General features: G+C 45.6%; 1 protein-coding gene across 5 annotated transcripts in view; it reads left to right on the plus strand.

The window, feature by feature from the left end:
- Nucleotides 1-16,953, plus strand: part of AFAP1L2 (actin filament associated protein 1 like 2) — a 103,661-nt gene that overhangs the window by 73,705 nt on the left and 13,003 nt on the right. For 3 of the 5 annotated variants that reach the window (XM_019485943.2, XM_059730126.1, XM_059730127.1), the window contains exons 5-12: nt 2,777-2,867; nt 7,532-7,615; nt 10,632-10,837; nt 11,842-12,021; nt 13,913-14,002; nt 15,192-15,276; nt 15,941-16,045; nt 16,562-16,773. In XM_019485943.2, the coding sequence (XP_019341488.1) occupies nt 2,777-2,867; nt 7,532-7,615; nt 10,632-10,837; nt 11,842-12,021; nt 13,913-14,002; nt 15,192-15,276; nt 15,941-16,045; nt 16,562-16,773 (1,053 nt within the window). The remainder of the gene's footprint in view (nt 1-2,776; nt 2,868-7,531; nt 7,616-10,631; nt 10,838-11,841; nt 12,022-13,912; nt 14,003-15,191; nt 15,277-15,940; nt 16,046-16,561; nt 16,774-16,953) is intronic. The other 2 variants (XM_059730128.1, XM_059730129.1) reach the window with 2 other exon arrangements.

The raw sequence follows: 16,953 nt of genomic DNA on the forward strand, positions 1-16,953 counted from the left end.
CGATGATGTGATGGGATGTGGGTCTGTTTATTTTTCTGGGGTTTAGGGATCTCTTTTGATTATTTTACACATTTTTTTTGGTCTCCTTTTCAGCGGGTGGGGAAGGTGCTGGAGGATTTCAGCGAGAGAACTAGGCAGGATGGGCCTGATTCAGAAGTGCTATGGGAGCGTGACTACACGTGTGCGCAGTGCTCAGCCCACTGGTATCCTTGGTCCTGCCCAGGTTCTCTTGGTGCTATCCCGGTATAAGTCTTGAACAACCATAATGTCTGCCGTAGGCTTGGGATCGGGTGTGATATGTATTTAATGCTTGTCTTCTGTCCCCCTTGGCACTAGGGGCTCTGTGCTGTGCTCTGACTTTCAGACTTGCACTTTCCCCCCCACGAAAAAACACTGATGTCCTCTCCTACCGTGACAGCTTCTGAAAATAGATGTTGGAGCTCCTGGGGTTTATTTGGGGTTGCATGTTGTAGTGCACAAATGAAAAGGACAGGTGTCCTGGACTGACCGAGATTGGTTTAGATAACACAGTACAATGCATGTTTGACCTCCACGGGAGACAAAAGAAAGCCACGCCTTTAGGGAAAGAGAAAAAATATAACCTTTAAAGCAGCTGAAGCCTGACAACTTCTGTTGTCTCTATTAAGCAAACAAAGCAACTTCCCCTACCCCTTCCCCAGCACTTGTTGGTCAGCATCAGAGGAAATCGCGGTGGGCCTTTGTGTGGACAAAGACGCCCTCCCAACCTGTTTATTGTTTTTGCCACGTAGGGTTGGCTGGCTCTCGCAGCTTGCCTGCCCCAGATGGAAATGATGGAAATATTCCCTGGCTGAGGAAGTGGAGCCAGCAGATGTACTGAGTGTTTGTCTTTCAGTGCAATGCTTTAGCTTCAGTTCTTCAGCGTGAAAGCGTGATGGGAAATGGTTTTCCAGCAGCGTGGTCTCCATGCCCACATGCACATTGATGTACGTGGACACGTTTACTGAGTGTTTATAGACGGTCAGGGCTGGGAGAGACCTTTCACCCAATGGTGCAGACGTGAGAAGGTTTCACCCACGGGTTTGCATGTGAATGGGACCCAAAATCTGATCTTCTGACTCCATCGGGATCAAAGCACCAATCCGGATGGGTCAGACTGGGACTTACTACCCTATTGCCATAGACATCTGAGTCGCCCAATGCTATTGCCCTTACTAGGTCCTAATAGGAGAATGAAGGAAAAGGCCTAAGTCTTAAATGTACTTAAAAACTAAGATACAAACTATGCTGAAAAAATTGTGACTGGGTCTTTTTATTGCGTACACAAAAATATCACAGGTACAAAAGTCAGGACTCTCAGGGGCTGGTCAGCCCCACAAAGAAGTTGAGCGTGATGTTCGTGGGTCTCTTGGAGTAGGCAAGAAGAGTACAGTAATATTTTTCCTTTAGTGCTTGGTAGGGAGAAGGGGCAGCTTTAATTCCCACTAATGATAGGGCCTTTGTGTGCAGGGCCTTTCATCATATGCCATGGCCCTGCCCCATGTCTTCTCTTCTTCCTTGGCTTTGCATAATCAAGGAGAGCACATAGCCATGAATTAGCTGAAAGGATTGGAAAGAGTAGTGGTTAACATACCCCTAGTTGTCTCCTAGGAACATCTGCCTTTTTCAGCATCACTGCTGCCTGGTCCCAGCCCAGTTCATACACCTGTAATCTAAGTTACACCATAAACAAGTGACTGAAAGAATAACCACCCTCAGCTGAAATAATGTCATTGGCTGTTTCGAACGGGGAGCAAGAACATAACGCGTGGCGAGTCGAAGCTATGCGCTGTGTGGTATAATGTGCAGCAAGCGATAAGAAAGACTTGTTGCTGGACTTGGTTTGGAAATGGCTAGGCAGGATAGGAGCGCTCCCGGTTCCCCTAATGACAGCTGTCACTCCGTCCACTCCAGTCTGCAGGCACGTGAATGCCTTAGACAATAAAAAGGCTTGATTTTACCCATCATCTTCACTTGTATGTTAGTATTTCTAATGACTCAGGGAGCTGTTTTCTCTGCCAGGCCTTGCTCGTGTGTTGGGAGGGGTTTGGCAGATGCAACAGGGATTTTCCAGCACTTGGATTCTTTTCAAAGGCTTATTTCACATTAATGTTATTTATCCACTTCCTTCATTTATGCTCAAATCAACATTAAAGATATCCGGTATGTTTCTTAAGATAGAGGCGTTTGCTGCGGTGACCAACTAGCAGTGGACTGTCAGCTGTGGGGTTTGAGATGGGGAGCTAAAGGGCTGTTTGGGCTAATGGTAGTACATCCAAATCCCAGCTGTCCACAATTCAGGTCTCCATTAATATTCTCCTCAGGGTTGAACAGCAGTCCAATTAAACATAAGATTATGGGCAGCAATCTGTATTGAAGAACCAGGGAGGAAGCACATTCAGATAAATGACAGTCTTCATTTTTGGTAGGCGAGCGAGAGGGGGCTCTGGGTTAGTATTCCCATCCATTTAGTATTCCCATCCATTCCCAACCCAATCAGTCCTGGGTTTTTTTCTAGTGTTTTCAGGAATATTGAAGACATGATATACTTTAAGTAGACACAACACTTAGATCGTGGGAGAGTTGCAAAGTATGGCATCAAAACAGTCCTTTTAAGCGGCTGTATGGTGAAACCCAGTTATGGTACTTGCCAATATGTCTCTCCTTGTCTCTGGACCCATTTGCCTTAAAGCCATGAGTGGGGTTGTTCCTAAACTCCAGCCTGTTCACATGCTTGTTTGATTTATTCCTTCTGCAGATTCCAGAAGTGAAACAGCCCTTGGCCTTCAGGACTGAGTCACCAGAGGGATATTATGAAGAAGCTGAGCCATACGATGTCTCCATGAATGGTACATCAGAGCCGTGTCTCTGCTTTTTTATGGCTATCGTTAACTGCAGTGTGATACAGAACTTGATGCTTGTGTGAGCAAGGGGCAAAAAGTACATACAGTTCTTTGTTACTTGCTGATGATACATGTTCAACCCCTATAATGGTCGGTCACATTTAATATTGAAGGTACCATTATAGTTTATAAAGGATTAATAAATAGCTAATAGGTGTTTTGAGCCTGTCGTAGACATAAGGAGCATGTTTAGTTGTAAATACATCATTGTAAACTGGTATAAGCCTGGGTAGATTTCTGTTTCTGATGCTTTCAGATCAAGATCAGATTTCTTTATCAAAGACATGAGGTCTTGGGCTTGATGCCGGGGTAACTGGGTGAAATGTAGCGGGCTGTTTTCTGCAGGACATCAGACTGGATGATTTGCTGCTTCCTATGGCCCTTAAAATCTGATGCTATTGTTCTGTTGGACTTTTTAAATCCAGCAGTTATTAGCCATTTATAAGCTACTTGTAAATGTACATTTCTATATAGTGCAACTGATTTTGTTCTGTAAATGTCACTGATTCTCTTCTATACTGTGTAAGCTCTCAGCCCATGTTCATCACCCCGTTATAGAGCATCTTCCCCTTGTGCCTCAAGCAATGTGACTATTACCCTGCCATCTACCCCTGGAGAGTGAAGGATGTACAGTGGAGACTCCATAAAGCCTAATTTATGCTATTGTGTTATTCAAGGCAGGTGAGAAATTCAGACTTAAGGATAAATGAGGCTTAGGATTTGGATCTGATTTCAGGACTGGTGCATGAGCAGAGTTGTCCTTTATGACCCAAATGTGCAGCACTGAACTTGGAAGTTTGTACCCACTCTGGGGCTCACTGCTAGAAATCACGGGGGGACCATTTATTGTAAGTCAGCTCTTCAGCACAGCTTCTTGCATCTTCCTGTGCATATGTTCAGCTCCTAAGCTAAACAGAGGCCCCAATCTCAAGGGGAGACTTTGGAAGTGACAGCAAAACAGAGGAAGAATGGTGCAGAAAATTTCTTATTGCCTCCCTCCCATGAGCCAGCACTTTGGGTGCCAGGAAAGTACAGTGATAAACAGGGAGATAACACTTGGTTTGCATGAGAGGCGAGACCAGAGGTGAGGCTAAGATGAATAATGTCATCGTGTGCAGATAAGTGGTGTGGATTACGATTTTAGCTTCTGTTCCTCACCCCTTCTCCGTGTTTCTCGCTTGTCATTTTAAAACGACCCTGTCTTCCCAATATGGAGCAAGCACCGCTTGCTACTGACCATGGAGGAGTGGGATTACTTTCCATTTTTGCAAAACCACCATCATTTAAGAAGTTGAAGGTAAGTAGTCCCATGACTCATGGGAAAACCAGGGTTGTGTTTGGGGCTACAAAGGCACCTGTGGAATTTTGTCCAGGCTCTTTCTCTAAATAACTCGAGTCCAGTTCAAATACTAGAGGAAGAATTTGGCTTTGAAACCCCACATCAGCACTAGAGTCATTGGGAACAGTTCCTAGACTCTCTTAGTGCAGGGAATATCCTATATCCAGCAGAACTAATGGATAAAGGCACTTTGGGAAGGAAGTTGAGAAGTGTCTTTTCAGTGCTTGGGGTCGTAGCCATTGCAGCAGCAGTACAAAATGCCCCCGGGCTGGCATTCCCCCATTGGAATAAACCCAAGCGTTACAGTTTGACTGAAACTTTTTTGGTTCTGTCGGCCAAAGCAGAAAAATCTTTGCCAGTTACCTGTCAGTTGCTCGTTCCTCTGGAGCAAAAAGGCAGATGAAACCTTTACCCCAGTGGAGAAATGGGCAACTAGGGAGCAGATGAAAGGGGAGGCAGTCACGCACCCTTTTGTTGTTGATTTTTCCAGTTGCTTTAAACTGTTTCCTGGCACAGAGCCACCTGCCAGCCCCAGACCATCTTTAACTTGCTTTGCAACCTCATGTAAGCATCTTACTTCCCAGGGTGTTTTCCAGTCGCCTCCACAACGAGATAATAGTTATGTTTTTTTTGCCGTGCACATGGGGAAAATGGAGTTGGCTGATTACGCTCAGAGCCACTGCATGTAGGGACATGCATCAGTCTCTTATTTAGTCTTGCGTGCATGTTTGTAAAAGAGCTGTGCACCAAATAAGATGGACTGTCTAATTCGGAGAGCTTTATAAGCCAAAGGAAGACCTTGTTCGAAGTGATATGAACACTACCCAAGTCTCCCTGTTTCTTGGTAACGCAGGTACTGAATTCAGGCAGGGTGGTATGGATAGCAGTCATTTTTAAGCGTGAAGCTGCGAGGGCTCCTTTGGTCCAGGGTGTCCCTTGTAAATAATGCTGCAGGCACCAAGCTGTAGGCTCTCAGAGGTGTTAAAGGCACATAACTCTCATTGGTTTCTATAAGAATAAAAGCCTGAGTACTTCTCTCGGGAGGGGAGGTCTGTGAGGCTCAGTGGTAAAGCACAGCAGGTCAAATAATACTGTACTCTACAAGGGGCATCATTGAGTTGTGCCTGTAATCTGATAGGGGAATAAGATGCTGTTCAACGCATGTATTCTCATCTGCCCTGGGTCACGGTGGCATGGGTGCAGTGCATGTTGGTCGGAGACTGGCTCCCCTTGCTATGCACCACACGCTGGTTTGGAGCCTTTCTAAATCGGGCATTAGCTTTATCTTTCCTACCTGTACACTAAATGATTTGCGTAAGGCCAAGTCTTGATCTGCAGACAGTCGCTGAATTCAAGAACTCTTAGAAAATTAAAAAAGCAAGGAATAGCGAGCGGGTGGTGTATACCAGTGCCCTCTCCTGGAGAAACCAGAGCTGTTCAATGGCGTCACATTGCTAGCAGCTGGGGGACATTCCCCTGTGGTTTCATTGCAAGGGGAAAGGTCTGGATTCTGTTCTCACTTCCACTGTGGAAGCCCAAACCGCTCCACTATGTAGCACAGTGGCTGTTGTGAAATCCCGACTGGAAGCAGATTACGATAGGAAACAAGAGCCTTCTTTTGGCAAAACGCTGAGCTGGCCTCAGTTTTTAAGTTTTGTATTGTACACAGTTGCATAGACCAGCGTAAAATAGCTGAAGCTCTTTAACAGATCAGGGCAAGCCGCAAGATGCCAATCACACCCACAAAGTGAGCTGGGATAGGAATATGCAAGTTCTGGCATATCCTGAATGCCAGCACTGCTACCCACTTCTTAAAAGCTAAACCACTCCTCAGCAGGCCCCAGCTAGTACCTTTTCCTAGACATTAATGAATAAGGCAGCTTGCATTATGATTAAGACTAGACAGCACAGCATGGTTACGTGGGAAGGAAAAGGCTAAGTTGCCAAAATACTCCATGGTCTGATGAGAGTCGTTTTCTGATGAGATGAGCTAGGAGGCAGCCACCTTGGGCAAATAAATAATTAATAAACTGATATGAGTGTGTCAATGATAATACGCCATTAGCCAGTTATTAAGCAACTGATGCAGGTGTGTGATCTTGTGGGCTAAAGCACAGTGCTTGATTCAAAACTCAGCTCTGCAGTACCTTGATCCTGTCCTTTCAATCTTCCTAGGTTTGACCCTTTATCTGCTGCTGCTCTCTGTTTTTTGCTGATAGCATCAATGGGTACAAGACTGGACCCTTGTCCATCAGAGTCCTCATCTGTAAAAAAAAATAATAAAAAGGGGGGTAGGGTATGTAGGGTGAGGTGTTATGGCTGAAGGGTGCCTGCAGAGCGAAGGGTGATGGATGCTGTAGATGGGCAGTATGCGTATGCATGGGTATCTGTGCTGGGAGTAAGTAGGTCTTTGGAGTTTGTTACCTGGAGAAAAATGATAAGTGTGAACATAACCACTCTTACTACCCTCTTTACCCAATCCTTTCAAGCAGAGTGGTGGAGATTCAGGCAGTCAGGGAGCTATCTCTGACTGACAGCCAGAATCGAAGCCACCCACACATCTCCGAACAGAGGGGTGCGGTAAAATAAGGCAAAAAAAAAAAAAAAGCACGCTAATAAAATGAGCACGATCATCCCCAGGAAGGAGACATCAAAGCAAACCCTCCAGATGGGCTGAGGAGATAGGAGAGGCGTGTGGCGCTGGAGGTGGGAATCCAAAGCGCTGTAACAAACCATGGATGAATGAATTAAAACGAACAAAACAGCCAGGATTGCTGGGGCACGGGGTCTGGCTTTCATCAGCACTGTTTCTGCCTCTCTACTGGGAACTGTCGCCTTTCATTTTACATCTTCATTAATTTCTAGGATCCCCTTTTGCTTTTTGTCAGTGCAGAGCTGTATTAAAGCCTTATCATTCTTCTCTGGTGCTGTATTTGCATAATTGAAAGCCCTGATAAGAGACTGAATGGAAATGCAGCTACCTATTGAATAATAATTATTGGGATTGAAGCTTTGCTTCTGCACCAGCTGATTTTAAACATGACTTTTAGTCTGCGAGGAACTTAAAAGGAAATAAGTTGAAAATTTGTGCTGGTCCTGTTGTTCCTGTCAGCATTTCAAGTTTTGCTCCTTCCATCTCGTACACGGGAAGTTAGTAGCTGAAAGGCAGAGACTGGGAGCATGGACTCAAATGCGAATGAGTCATTGTTTTCTGTATTTGTTCATCTGTGGCTTTCTCTCTCTCTCTTTCTCTCTGCTTTGGACTCTGCAGGTCATTTCGGTAGGCTTGCTGCCTCTGGAACAAGGACAGGGTTACAAGTTACTGAGGGAGTAATTTATGCCACAATAACTCTGGGTACGGCATGCTTTCAAAGCCTGACTGTTTCTCTTGACCATAGCTGTTGCAGAGATGATCATCTGCCAAAACTATCTACCTACCTTGCATGAGCACTTTTCCATTCCCTGCATGGATGGATAACCACCACCATTCACCATGTCCGCATCAAAGGGATGGCAGGGGAGCATGCAGAAGTTTGCAGTTTTTCATACTGGCAATGAAATCTAGGGGTTTCTCATCTATTTTGTCAGACGTAGAGGGAATACAATGCCCGTCGTCCTTATTTTTTGGTTAATCAGGCAAAACTCCAACCAGCTCCTCTTACAGACATGGAGAAGTGCCCTGAAGGCCTGTGTGAACTTTTCAGGGAGGGGCAATTATGATATAATGGGTTATTAGAGTTTTCTGTGTAATTGTATTAATTAACTTGATAAGAGGATGTTGGAAGAGCAGACACACAAAACACTATTGATCTAACGCAGGAAATGTCAGAACACTTACGACTGCTAGTGCCAGGCATATTGTCCCCAGTCTCTAGGTATAACATCAGTGCAAAAACAAAAAGCAAGGGCAAAGACAGGGCAGATCCGTAAAGTGGAGGAGCTTTTTGTCCAAGAATCAGGGGCTTTGACCAAGAATCAGGGGTAAGAGTCCACTGGTATAAGTTACAATGGTTTAGGTTTCATCTGCTCACTTGCATCTCCTGGTAGCTGCAAGCAAGCTGGTACCTCCGGCCCTGCCATCCAGCGACAAAAGTCTGCAATAGCGTTTACTGCCCTGAGACGGTTGCATATCTGTCCGTTCCTAATCCTGGTGTAATTTATATAAATTTAAATAAATTATACCAAGGTATGCAAATGTTTAATAGGTTTCAAGCCTTATATCATTGACATTGGCAGGCTACAGATCAACAGAACCCTAAATTGTTAAAAAAAAAAAAAGTTTTTTCAGAAGGACAGAAGCCACTTTCAAAATCCATCTTGAGACAGTCCTGAGAGAGAGCAGCTCTTCAGAGGGAGTTTGTCTTCCCAGGTCCAGGGAATGGGCAGCCTTAGGGGAAGATAGCTCAATGTGATCAGCTTTTTCTGGAGGTTTGAAAGTGCCTCAGCTAAGAAATGCCTTTGTTCGAAATAAATGGTACTTTGCTGGAAGGAGACTGGTTGGTCTGATTCCCAGTGGCATCACCCTGGAGAGGCAGAACTGCAGGGTCTGAGCCTATGACCAGATCTTTGCTATGTAGCGTTAGCTGGGCAAAATATATTGGCTCGGTGTGTGAATAAAACAAATTGTACACTTTAGCCAGCACAGCTATGCTGGTGTACTTTCAAGTCGGCTGACAGTAGTACTTTTGTTGGCTTAGCTGATGTTGTGGTGATCATAAGCCACATGGACAGAAAGCATCTCCGTGAGGAGCCTCTGCCCGGCAGTGCTGCACCGGGAGATGCTCGTCTAGTGAAAACAAGCCCAGTGTCGGACATGCCGAGGTTATCATGGTTGATGCACAGGAGATTGTGGCCGAAGACTCGGTCTATGTGTGGGGAAACATGCCATTGGAAGAGCCTTTGGGAGCTACACTCTTGCTGTTGAGTCATTTTTGTTTTAAAAATGTATCTTCCTCAAGGGTTCTTCCATGAAACACTCAGTGAAGTTTTTTAGCTGTTTTCTCTCAATTCTATCGTTTGGGCTTTCCTCTCAACAGTGTCGATGATGCTAAGATAACTTACAGAAGGTTTAGGTTGGATATTAGGAAAAACTCTCACTAGGAGGGTGGTGGAATCTCCGTCCTTGGAGGTTTTTAAGGCCTGGCGTGACAGAGCCCTGGCTGGGATGATCTAGTTGGTGATGGTCCTGCTTTGAGCAGAGGGTTGGACTAGATGACCTCCTGAGGTCCCTTCCAGCCCTAGTCTTCAGTGATTCTGTGGTCCTATAACTGTACATTTGTTTGGACATTGCAGCCCAAATCCCAAGGAGAGTAACACGACAAGAGCAGTGTCTTAGTTGTGCTCAGCAGGATGAGCATTTGAGAGCCCTAACAGGTGGCAGACCTCTCTTAGGGTCCACTTTTGACAGTGCTGCATGGGCACCACTAATAATGATGCTTGTTTGGTGGCTTGCAGATTTGATCTGTATCCGAAGCACCGTAGGCCCCTGTTGCAATGAAGTCTTTACATTGACTTCAATGGATTTTGCCCCACTGACCCTCCTTCCTTCTCTTCTGAAAACCCCCACGATGTACAGTGCCTGAGAGCTGGATTGTATCGTACGTCTTGGGTTGGATTTTCAAGCGTGCTCAGCATCAGCCTCTGCTTGCATTTGAATGGTAAAACTCTACCAGACTTCAGTGGCAAAAGCTGATATGGAGCATTCTTGGAAATCCCACCCCTTCTTAAGTGTGACGGGGACATTTGCCTGCGCTTGCCAACTCTACAAAACAGTTGCCTTTGTTTAAAGCTGCGGTTCATCACTGAGTGTTGCTACAGAAAGCTGGGCTACCCGGGGCACCAACCTCCTGCCCTGCACTGAATGCTGAGTAGATCCAGAACTGGGACAGCAGAATGGCAGCTCAGATGCAATGAGCAGAGTCTGGCAAGCTTCATCTCGACATCTGATAATTAGGATGCAGGGGTGGATGTGTCAGGGGCTAAACAGGGGTTGCAGTTGCCTTGCAGGGTTTTTGTTTTATAGCCGAACGTAGGGGGAGAAAAAGCCCAGGAGCCATCCAAGAACATCTGAGGGATGTTCTTAAACTGGAGAGCAACTGGGGAGTGCCTTTTGCAAGTTGATGCACAAAACACTGGAGGAACAATTTGGGCCAGAAGGAGAATGTGGATCTTGAAGATGCAAATGCAGAAGGAGAATACCCTTAGGAAATTTTCAAGACACCTAGATGTAGAGCTTGATGCAGAGCCTCAGGGCTGCTTGTGACGACTGCATGCTACATGGTGCGCTCACTTGCCTGATGTGAGCATGTGTGAAGCAAATGGTAATTGCCACTGGGAAATGCGTTTAGTGACCATCTTTGCCTTTGTTACAGAAGATGGAGAAGCAGTTAGCAGCTCTTATGAATCCTACGATGAAGAAGAGAGCAGTAAAGGAAAGTCAGCGACCCACCAGTGGCCATCCCCTGAAGCCACCATTGAATTGATGAAGGATGCTCGTATCTGCGCTTTCCTCTGGAGAAAGAAATGGCTGGGCCAGTGGGCCAAACAGCTCTGTGTCATTAAGGACACCAGATTGCTGGTAGGCAAACCTTTGGCTTTCTACCTATGATAGTGTATTTTTAGACTGGGAGTGGGAAGGAGCCTTTAAATTCATTTTCAGGGGAGTCTTTAGTTCAGATGATTTAAGAATACTCATCCAAGTGGAAATTCCTAAACATTTTCATCAATGACACATCTCCATGGATTCAGGTGGATGCTACCACATGCCAGGCTAAGTAGATCACAAATCAAAGGTGCTGCTCATTGTTGAGGAAAATGATGCAAGGTATAATTTTCAAAAGCATCCAAGTGACTTAGATGTCTAAGTCCCATTTTCAAAAGTGATGAGGTGTTTAGAAGCTTTATGATGTTAGGATCCTAGAGCCAGACTTTCAAAGATATTTAAGTGGATGAAGATACAGATAGGCACCTAGCAGTATTTTCAGAAGTGTCTTAGCAGGTTAGGCGCTCAACTCCCATTAATGTTGACCCACCTATGAAGTGCAAACATGCAGTTAACATATATGGGCATCTTCAGGCACCTAAACTACTTTTGAAATTTGGCCCCTCAAGCCCAGGTCCTCTAACATGCCTGCTGTAGCCTCGAAGCACTTTAGAAGCCAAAGCCTTATTTTCAAATCTGCTTTGGTGTTTTTGAAAATGTTGTGTGTGATTTAAGGGTCTGAGAAGCCAGGAACCCTGTTGTTTTAATCATGACTCCTGTGACAGCAATATTGAACTCCGTGACAAGACAACAGTCACTTGGTGCAGCCTCTTGGGATGGAGTTTATAGGAAGATCTGGATGCATGTATATATGTGCACAGGTATATACAGCTATGTGTATACCTGTTTCTGTGTATAAATCAAAAATCTGGACAGTATAGCTTAAGCTGATTTGGACTTTTCCCCTATATTCTGAACACTGTTATTTGCTTCACTCGTCCTGAACAGTGAGACTAGGCTACAGTTGAGTTTATCCTGGGGGGGGTTATGCTGCAAAGGTTCATTTTTAACACCTTTTACTTCTCTTGTCCTGCTTTCAGTGCTACAAAAGCTCCAAGGACCACAACCCCCAGCTAGATGTGAATTTGCTTGGCTGCACTGTCACATACAAGGAGAAGCAAGTGAGGAAGAAGGAGCACAAGCTGAAGATCATTCCCATGAATACCGATGTCATTGTGCTGGGACTGCAGAGTAAGGACCAGGCTGAGCAGTGGCTCAGGGTGAGTGGAGCTGCCTCACTGTGTGTGACCCAAGGGTTTATACATCTTTCATTGCACTGCTCAGTGGCACAGTGGTGGCCAGTGTCTGGTTAGCTAGCAAATGGCCCATGGTAGTGGAGTGGGAACATTTCTCTTTGCTCAGTGCTGACCCTGCAGTCACCGTCTCGCTGGGTTTGAAATGTTGCCTGCCTTCCCTGCACTCCCTCCTGCTTTGTTCTGACTGGGAGACATGCAGACTATGATAGGTCTTGCAGCTTTCTCATGATGGAGACAGTGAAAGAGAAAATGCAGGACCTTAAAATTGTCAGGAGCAAGGAATGAGATGGCTCCTAGGGCTCTGTCCATAAAGAGACTTTGAATTTCCTCAAGAGCTGCACTTTTTCATGCTGACCCACTTAGCATTGCACTGTGCTGATAGGAAGCTTGCCCATCTCCTTCCCGTAACTCTTGCTACCAGGCTCTCCGTGATTTTCAATGCCACCTGTCAGGCATTGCTCCTCTCATTCTCATGCAGCCAGTCCTGAGGAACGGGTGGTAGTGGAGCAGCAGGGAAAGGTACCATGGTCTGAAGCTGGGGACAAGGAAGAGATGACCAGTTAGCAGAATAAAGAGCCTTTTAAAGGATCTCTTAGGATGTTTCATTCTTTGGTAGGGCAAAGAGAGGGACAGAGAAACTGTGATGGGAATTAAAACAAAGGGCATTGGTCTGAGGCTACATCTCCCTTGTATGCTCCAGTGGGTTGAATGCTATACCGCTCTCAAAGACTCATTCCTGTGGCTAAATCCCCACGTGCCCTGCTTGCAGAATACACCTCCTTCCCCCTGTTCCCATTTGCATTTGTCCCATTCTCAGCTATGAACACACACGTGCTCTGCATCACTTCCATTTTCAGGAGGCTGAGCTGCCCCCCCATAGACCCCTGCTGCCTTCTGTATGTAGGGAGATGGAGAAGCTCCCTGGCCCAACCTTTCCTGCGAGAATAATGGAGGCCTTTCAGCAAGAGACCATGAAACTCCCAGCTTCAGCCTAATTGAGCTTTAATGGCAAAGGCAAGAGAGAAGAGCACTTAATGCCTCTCTCTGTAACAATGTGTGGGAATGTTTTGTAGAGAAAGTTCTGAACATGAAATAGCCGCGGACTGCACAGGAAACGTGGTCTTTGATTCAAACAGCAGCAGAACAATGAACCTTTACAAAGATCAGTGATTCACTCCAAGCCAGCTGAAGAACCTTGTTTACTTGCAGCCTTTGATTTGGGTTATGGAAGGGACCAGATCTTGCCCTCAGTTACACTCGTTCATACACCATTGAAACTACTTCAGTCACAATACATGGAAATGAAGCTGGCCTTTTTCCCTGCAGGATTTGGGGCTGCTTTCACATATGGGCTGGTCCTTGTTTTGGGTAAATCAGCGTAAATCATTTCAGTGGACCGACGCCAACCTACCTGTGCCTGGTTAAGTCAGTGGTTTTGGCACCCAAGGTTTCACATAAACTGCATCTCTGAGTTTGCACTCTTAATTTGCTTTCAGTTGGGTCCAAATGAGTCCAAGATCTCCAAAAAGAGTGCTGTCAAAATAGCCACGGTTCGCCATTCATATCAGCAGCCTCTGAAGTTGCAAATTGTTCCTGGTTTTGTTGTCAAGCACCATCTCTGGGTCTGCTTGCACCGGGTCCCAGCTTCTCTTCTCTCCCTGTCCTCCGTAGGGTCACTGGTTCCTGAGACTAGATGCACAAGCCCTTTGCCAAAGCTACTGAGTGAATTTTTGGGTGGCGGGGAGTGCTGCGGTGTGCGTTGTGTACCTCTGATTCTGCCCATCCTGGAAAAAGAGGAGTATGGGTCAGTCTAACCAGACCTTACTCACAGCTTTCTGCTTTCTCCTCCACCCAGGTGATCCAGGAGGCCAGCAGCTTTCAGTCCGAAGGAATTGGTGAAGGAAACCAGTACGTCCCAGACTCCCAGCGCCTAAGCTACCCCAAGGTACAACCTCGTGTCATTAGCAGGGAGCCTGATTTTCTCCGAGTTCAAAAAAATCCCCAATTTTCAGTTTAAAAAAAGTAACCTCAAATCTACATTTTTTCCATCATTAAAATGAAACACCTCTAATACATAGCTATATATAGTGGCATTTCATTTTCCACATGGAAAAATGTGGATTTGAGGTTACTTTTTTTTAAACCAAAAATTGGGGATTTTTTTTTAAAGCAGAGAAAACCAGGCTCCCTGGTCATTAGGCAAGAGACAGCAGCACTTCACACTTCTTCTTTCCATCCTGCTCATGCATGCAGAGTTCAAGTCCAGTCACTGTATCTGGGAGGAAGGCGTCAGAATATGCTGTGAATATAAGCAAAGCACTTTTCTGATGAAAACACCATTCATGGAAACAACCTTAACTGTCCTTCACCTTCTTTAATTTTGTAGCCAGTTATTGTACTCAGTTGGTCTAATAAAAGAGATCACATCTAACCAAAGCTTGCCTGTATCCAGATATCCACCTGTACACCGAATACTTTGGATCACGTCAGGTGCAGATTCAGACACTGAAGCACAAGACTATCTCTGTTTTAAAGATACTTTAAGACTCTTAAGAAATAGGCCATAGGAAAGCAAGGTGGAGAGGTCCATTTAACGGGGAGCAGGTCACCTATGTGTCAGGGGCCCACGGAGAAACAGTGGTGCCCAACTAGAGAACCAGCAGCCCCACATAAACCCAGTAACTGTTCAGACCTGAGCATAGCAGGAATGGGAGAAGCTGGCAGTGAAGCTCATGATGACTTAATAAGAAAATTAAGAGGATCGAGGGAGCTAGGTGGTCCAAAAGACAGGATGTACTTCCAAAGTAGAAAGCATTGGCTGGTTTCTCAGCTGATGATTTCAATAGAGGTATACTAGTTTATATCGGGTGAAGTACAGGACCTACCCATTCAGAGACCTGGGTGTGCAGATGCACTTTAGTTACTATGCAAAACATCTCTGAGTATTCATAAATTTGTCTAATTTCTGATGTTGACTTCATAGTCACTTCATTGTACTGGCCAAATTTTCCTTGACTGTCAGGGGCGGGGGTCTGAAGCACCATCTGCCAGAAATGATATTTAGTGCCGAAGCTTGTGGTTAGTAACGTATCACCCTTAACCCTGTAGAGCTCATGTCTGATCCTTGCTGACAGGTGGAGTTATCCGAGAGGTATTCTGTGGCATCGGAGAGTGGGAGCAGCACAGACAGCCACCCAGAGCCTGCTGAAACAAAAGATGGTAAAATAAACTAATACTTTAATCTCAGTAAAATGCTACAGATTGTCTTTCAGGGGTGTAGGTTGTAGCCGTGTTGGTCTAAGGACATAAGCAGACAAGATCCTTTGGGTAAATCTGATATCTTGTATTAGACCAGATCAAATAGTCGGAAGCTATTCTTCTTTGCAAGCTTTCAGGTACAAATACCCTTCGTCAGGCTGAGGAACCATCTGCACAGGCCAAATGCAGATGCTCCCTCAGCCGACGAAGGGTATTTGTACCCAAGAAGGATTTTCCCACCTATTTGAGTTGGTCTAATAAAAGATAACAGCCTGTCTTTACTATCTCGCTGGTGTGTTGTGAGGACAAATACATTTTAAAAGATCGTGAGGGGTTCAGATGTTAACGGGGGCAAACAGAGCTCCCAAAGGTGTTGTAGCGTGATCATGGCTGGTGCATGCAGTCTGGGTGGTTTAGATGTTCGACCAAGAATAGGGGCCATAATTATTATAGGCTCATTTTAGATATTCACTGGTGGGCATTGTGGATCTAAAAAATGCAGCCACCGCCAGCTAGCATGGTATTAGGATTGCATGTCCACTTCAAAGGCAGCTGTAGATATGTTCGCCCATAATCTTGAAAGCGTGGTGTGCCTACTGCATGTTTCTTTCTTCATTCTGACTAGTTAAGAAGAAGGGGACGTCGGGACTGAAACTGAGCAACCTGATGAACCTTGGGAGAAAAAAATCCAGCTCACTGGAGAGTCCAGAGAGATCTCTGGAAACTTCCAGTAAGTGGCAGGCATGATGTGTCTTATGATGTGAACAGAGCATACCAAAGATAGTGGTGCTTGAAGGCTGATTTGGGGGGTGTGGGGGAGACAGTGGGGTACAGTAGCCCCAGGAGACCATGTGTAGGGGAGACATCACTGTGCTTTCCTTCTCCAAAATTGGCTTAGGATATTCAGCAAGAAATTTTTGTGTGGATAGTCGAGCTATGAGCAGACAGGCCTCTACAGCTTTGGATAATCCCTGACCAAGGCTCCATGGCTGGTTTGCTGCTCTGACCTTAATCTGGACTCCAAGGATCAAATTTTTTACCACCCATGGGAAAACCTAGCTTCAAACCTTTGGTGTTAACCTGTACCTAGTAATCCCTCTTCCTTTTATACGGCAGTAAGCCAAGGACCAAACACACGCGCATTGAAATACTGGGCTAATGTAGAAGTCGTGAGTGCCATTTTTACACCTAGGTCCTGATGCAGTGAAAGATGGTACTGCGCTGACATGTGCGTGCTTGCTTGCAGGTTATCTGAACATGCTAGTGAACAGCCAGTGGAAGTCCCGCTGGTGTCAAGTGAAAGATGGTCATCTCCATTTCTACCAGGACAAGAACAGAAGCAAAAGTGCTGAGCAGCCCCTAAACCTGGCAGGCTGTGAAGTTGTTCCAGAGCCAAGCCCCGACCACCTCTACTCCTTCCGTGTCCTCCACAGTGGGGAAGAGCTCATCATGTTAGAGGTAGGGTATCAACCTCCCCATCTGATGCTGCTCTAACCCATCCGCCAAGGATATCTTCTTTGCCTGAGGCTTCCCACTGACCTGAGGCTGAATTCAGCCCAAGATCAGGCCCCTTTACTTGCAGGACAGATAGAAATGGTAAGTCATTTTGGACTGCTATTGACTAGAAACAGGAGGGTT

This window comes from Alligator mississippiensis, chromosome 6, assembly GCF_030867095.1.
Source record: "Alligator mississippiensis isolate rAllMis1 chromosome 6, rAllMis1, whole genome shotgun sequence".
In the NCBI taxonomy this organism is placed as follows: Eukaryota; Metazoa; Chordata; order Crocodylia; family Alligatoridae; genus Alligator; species Alligator mississippiensis.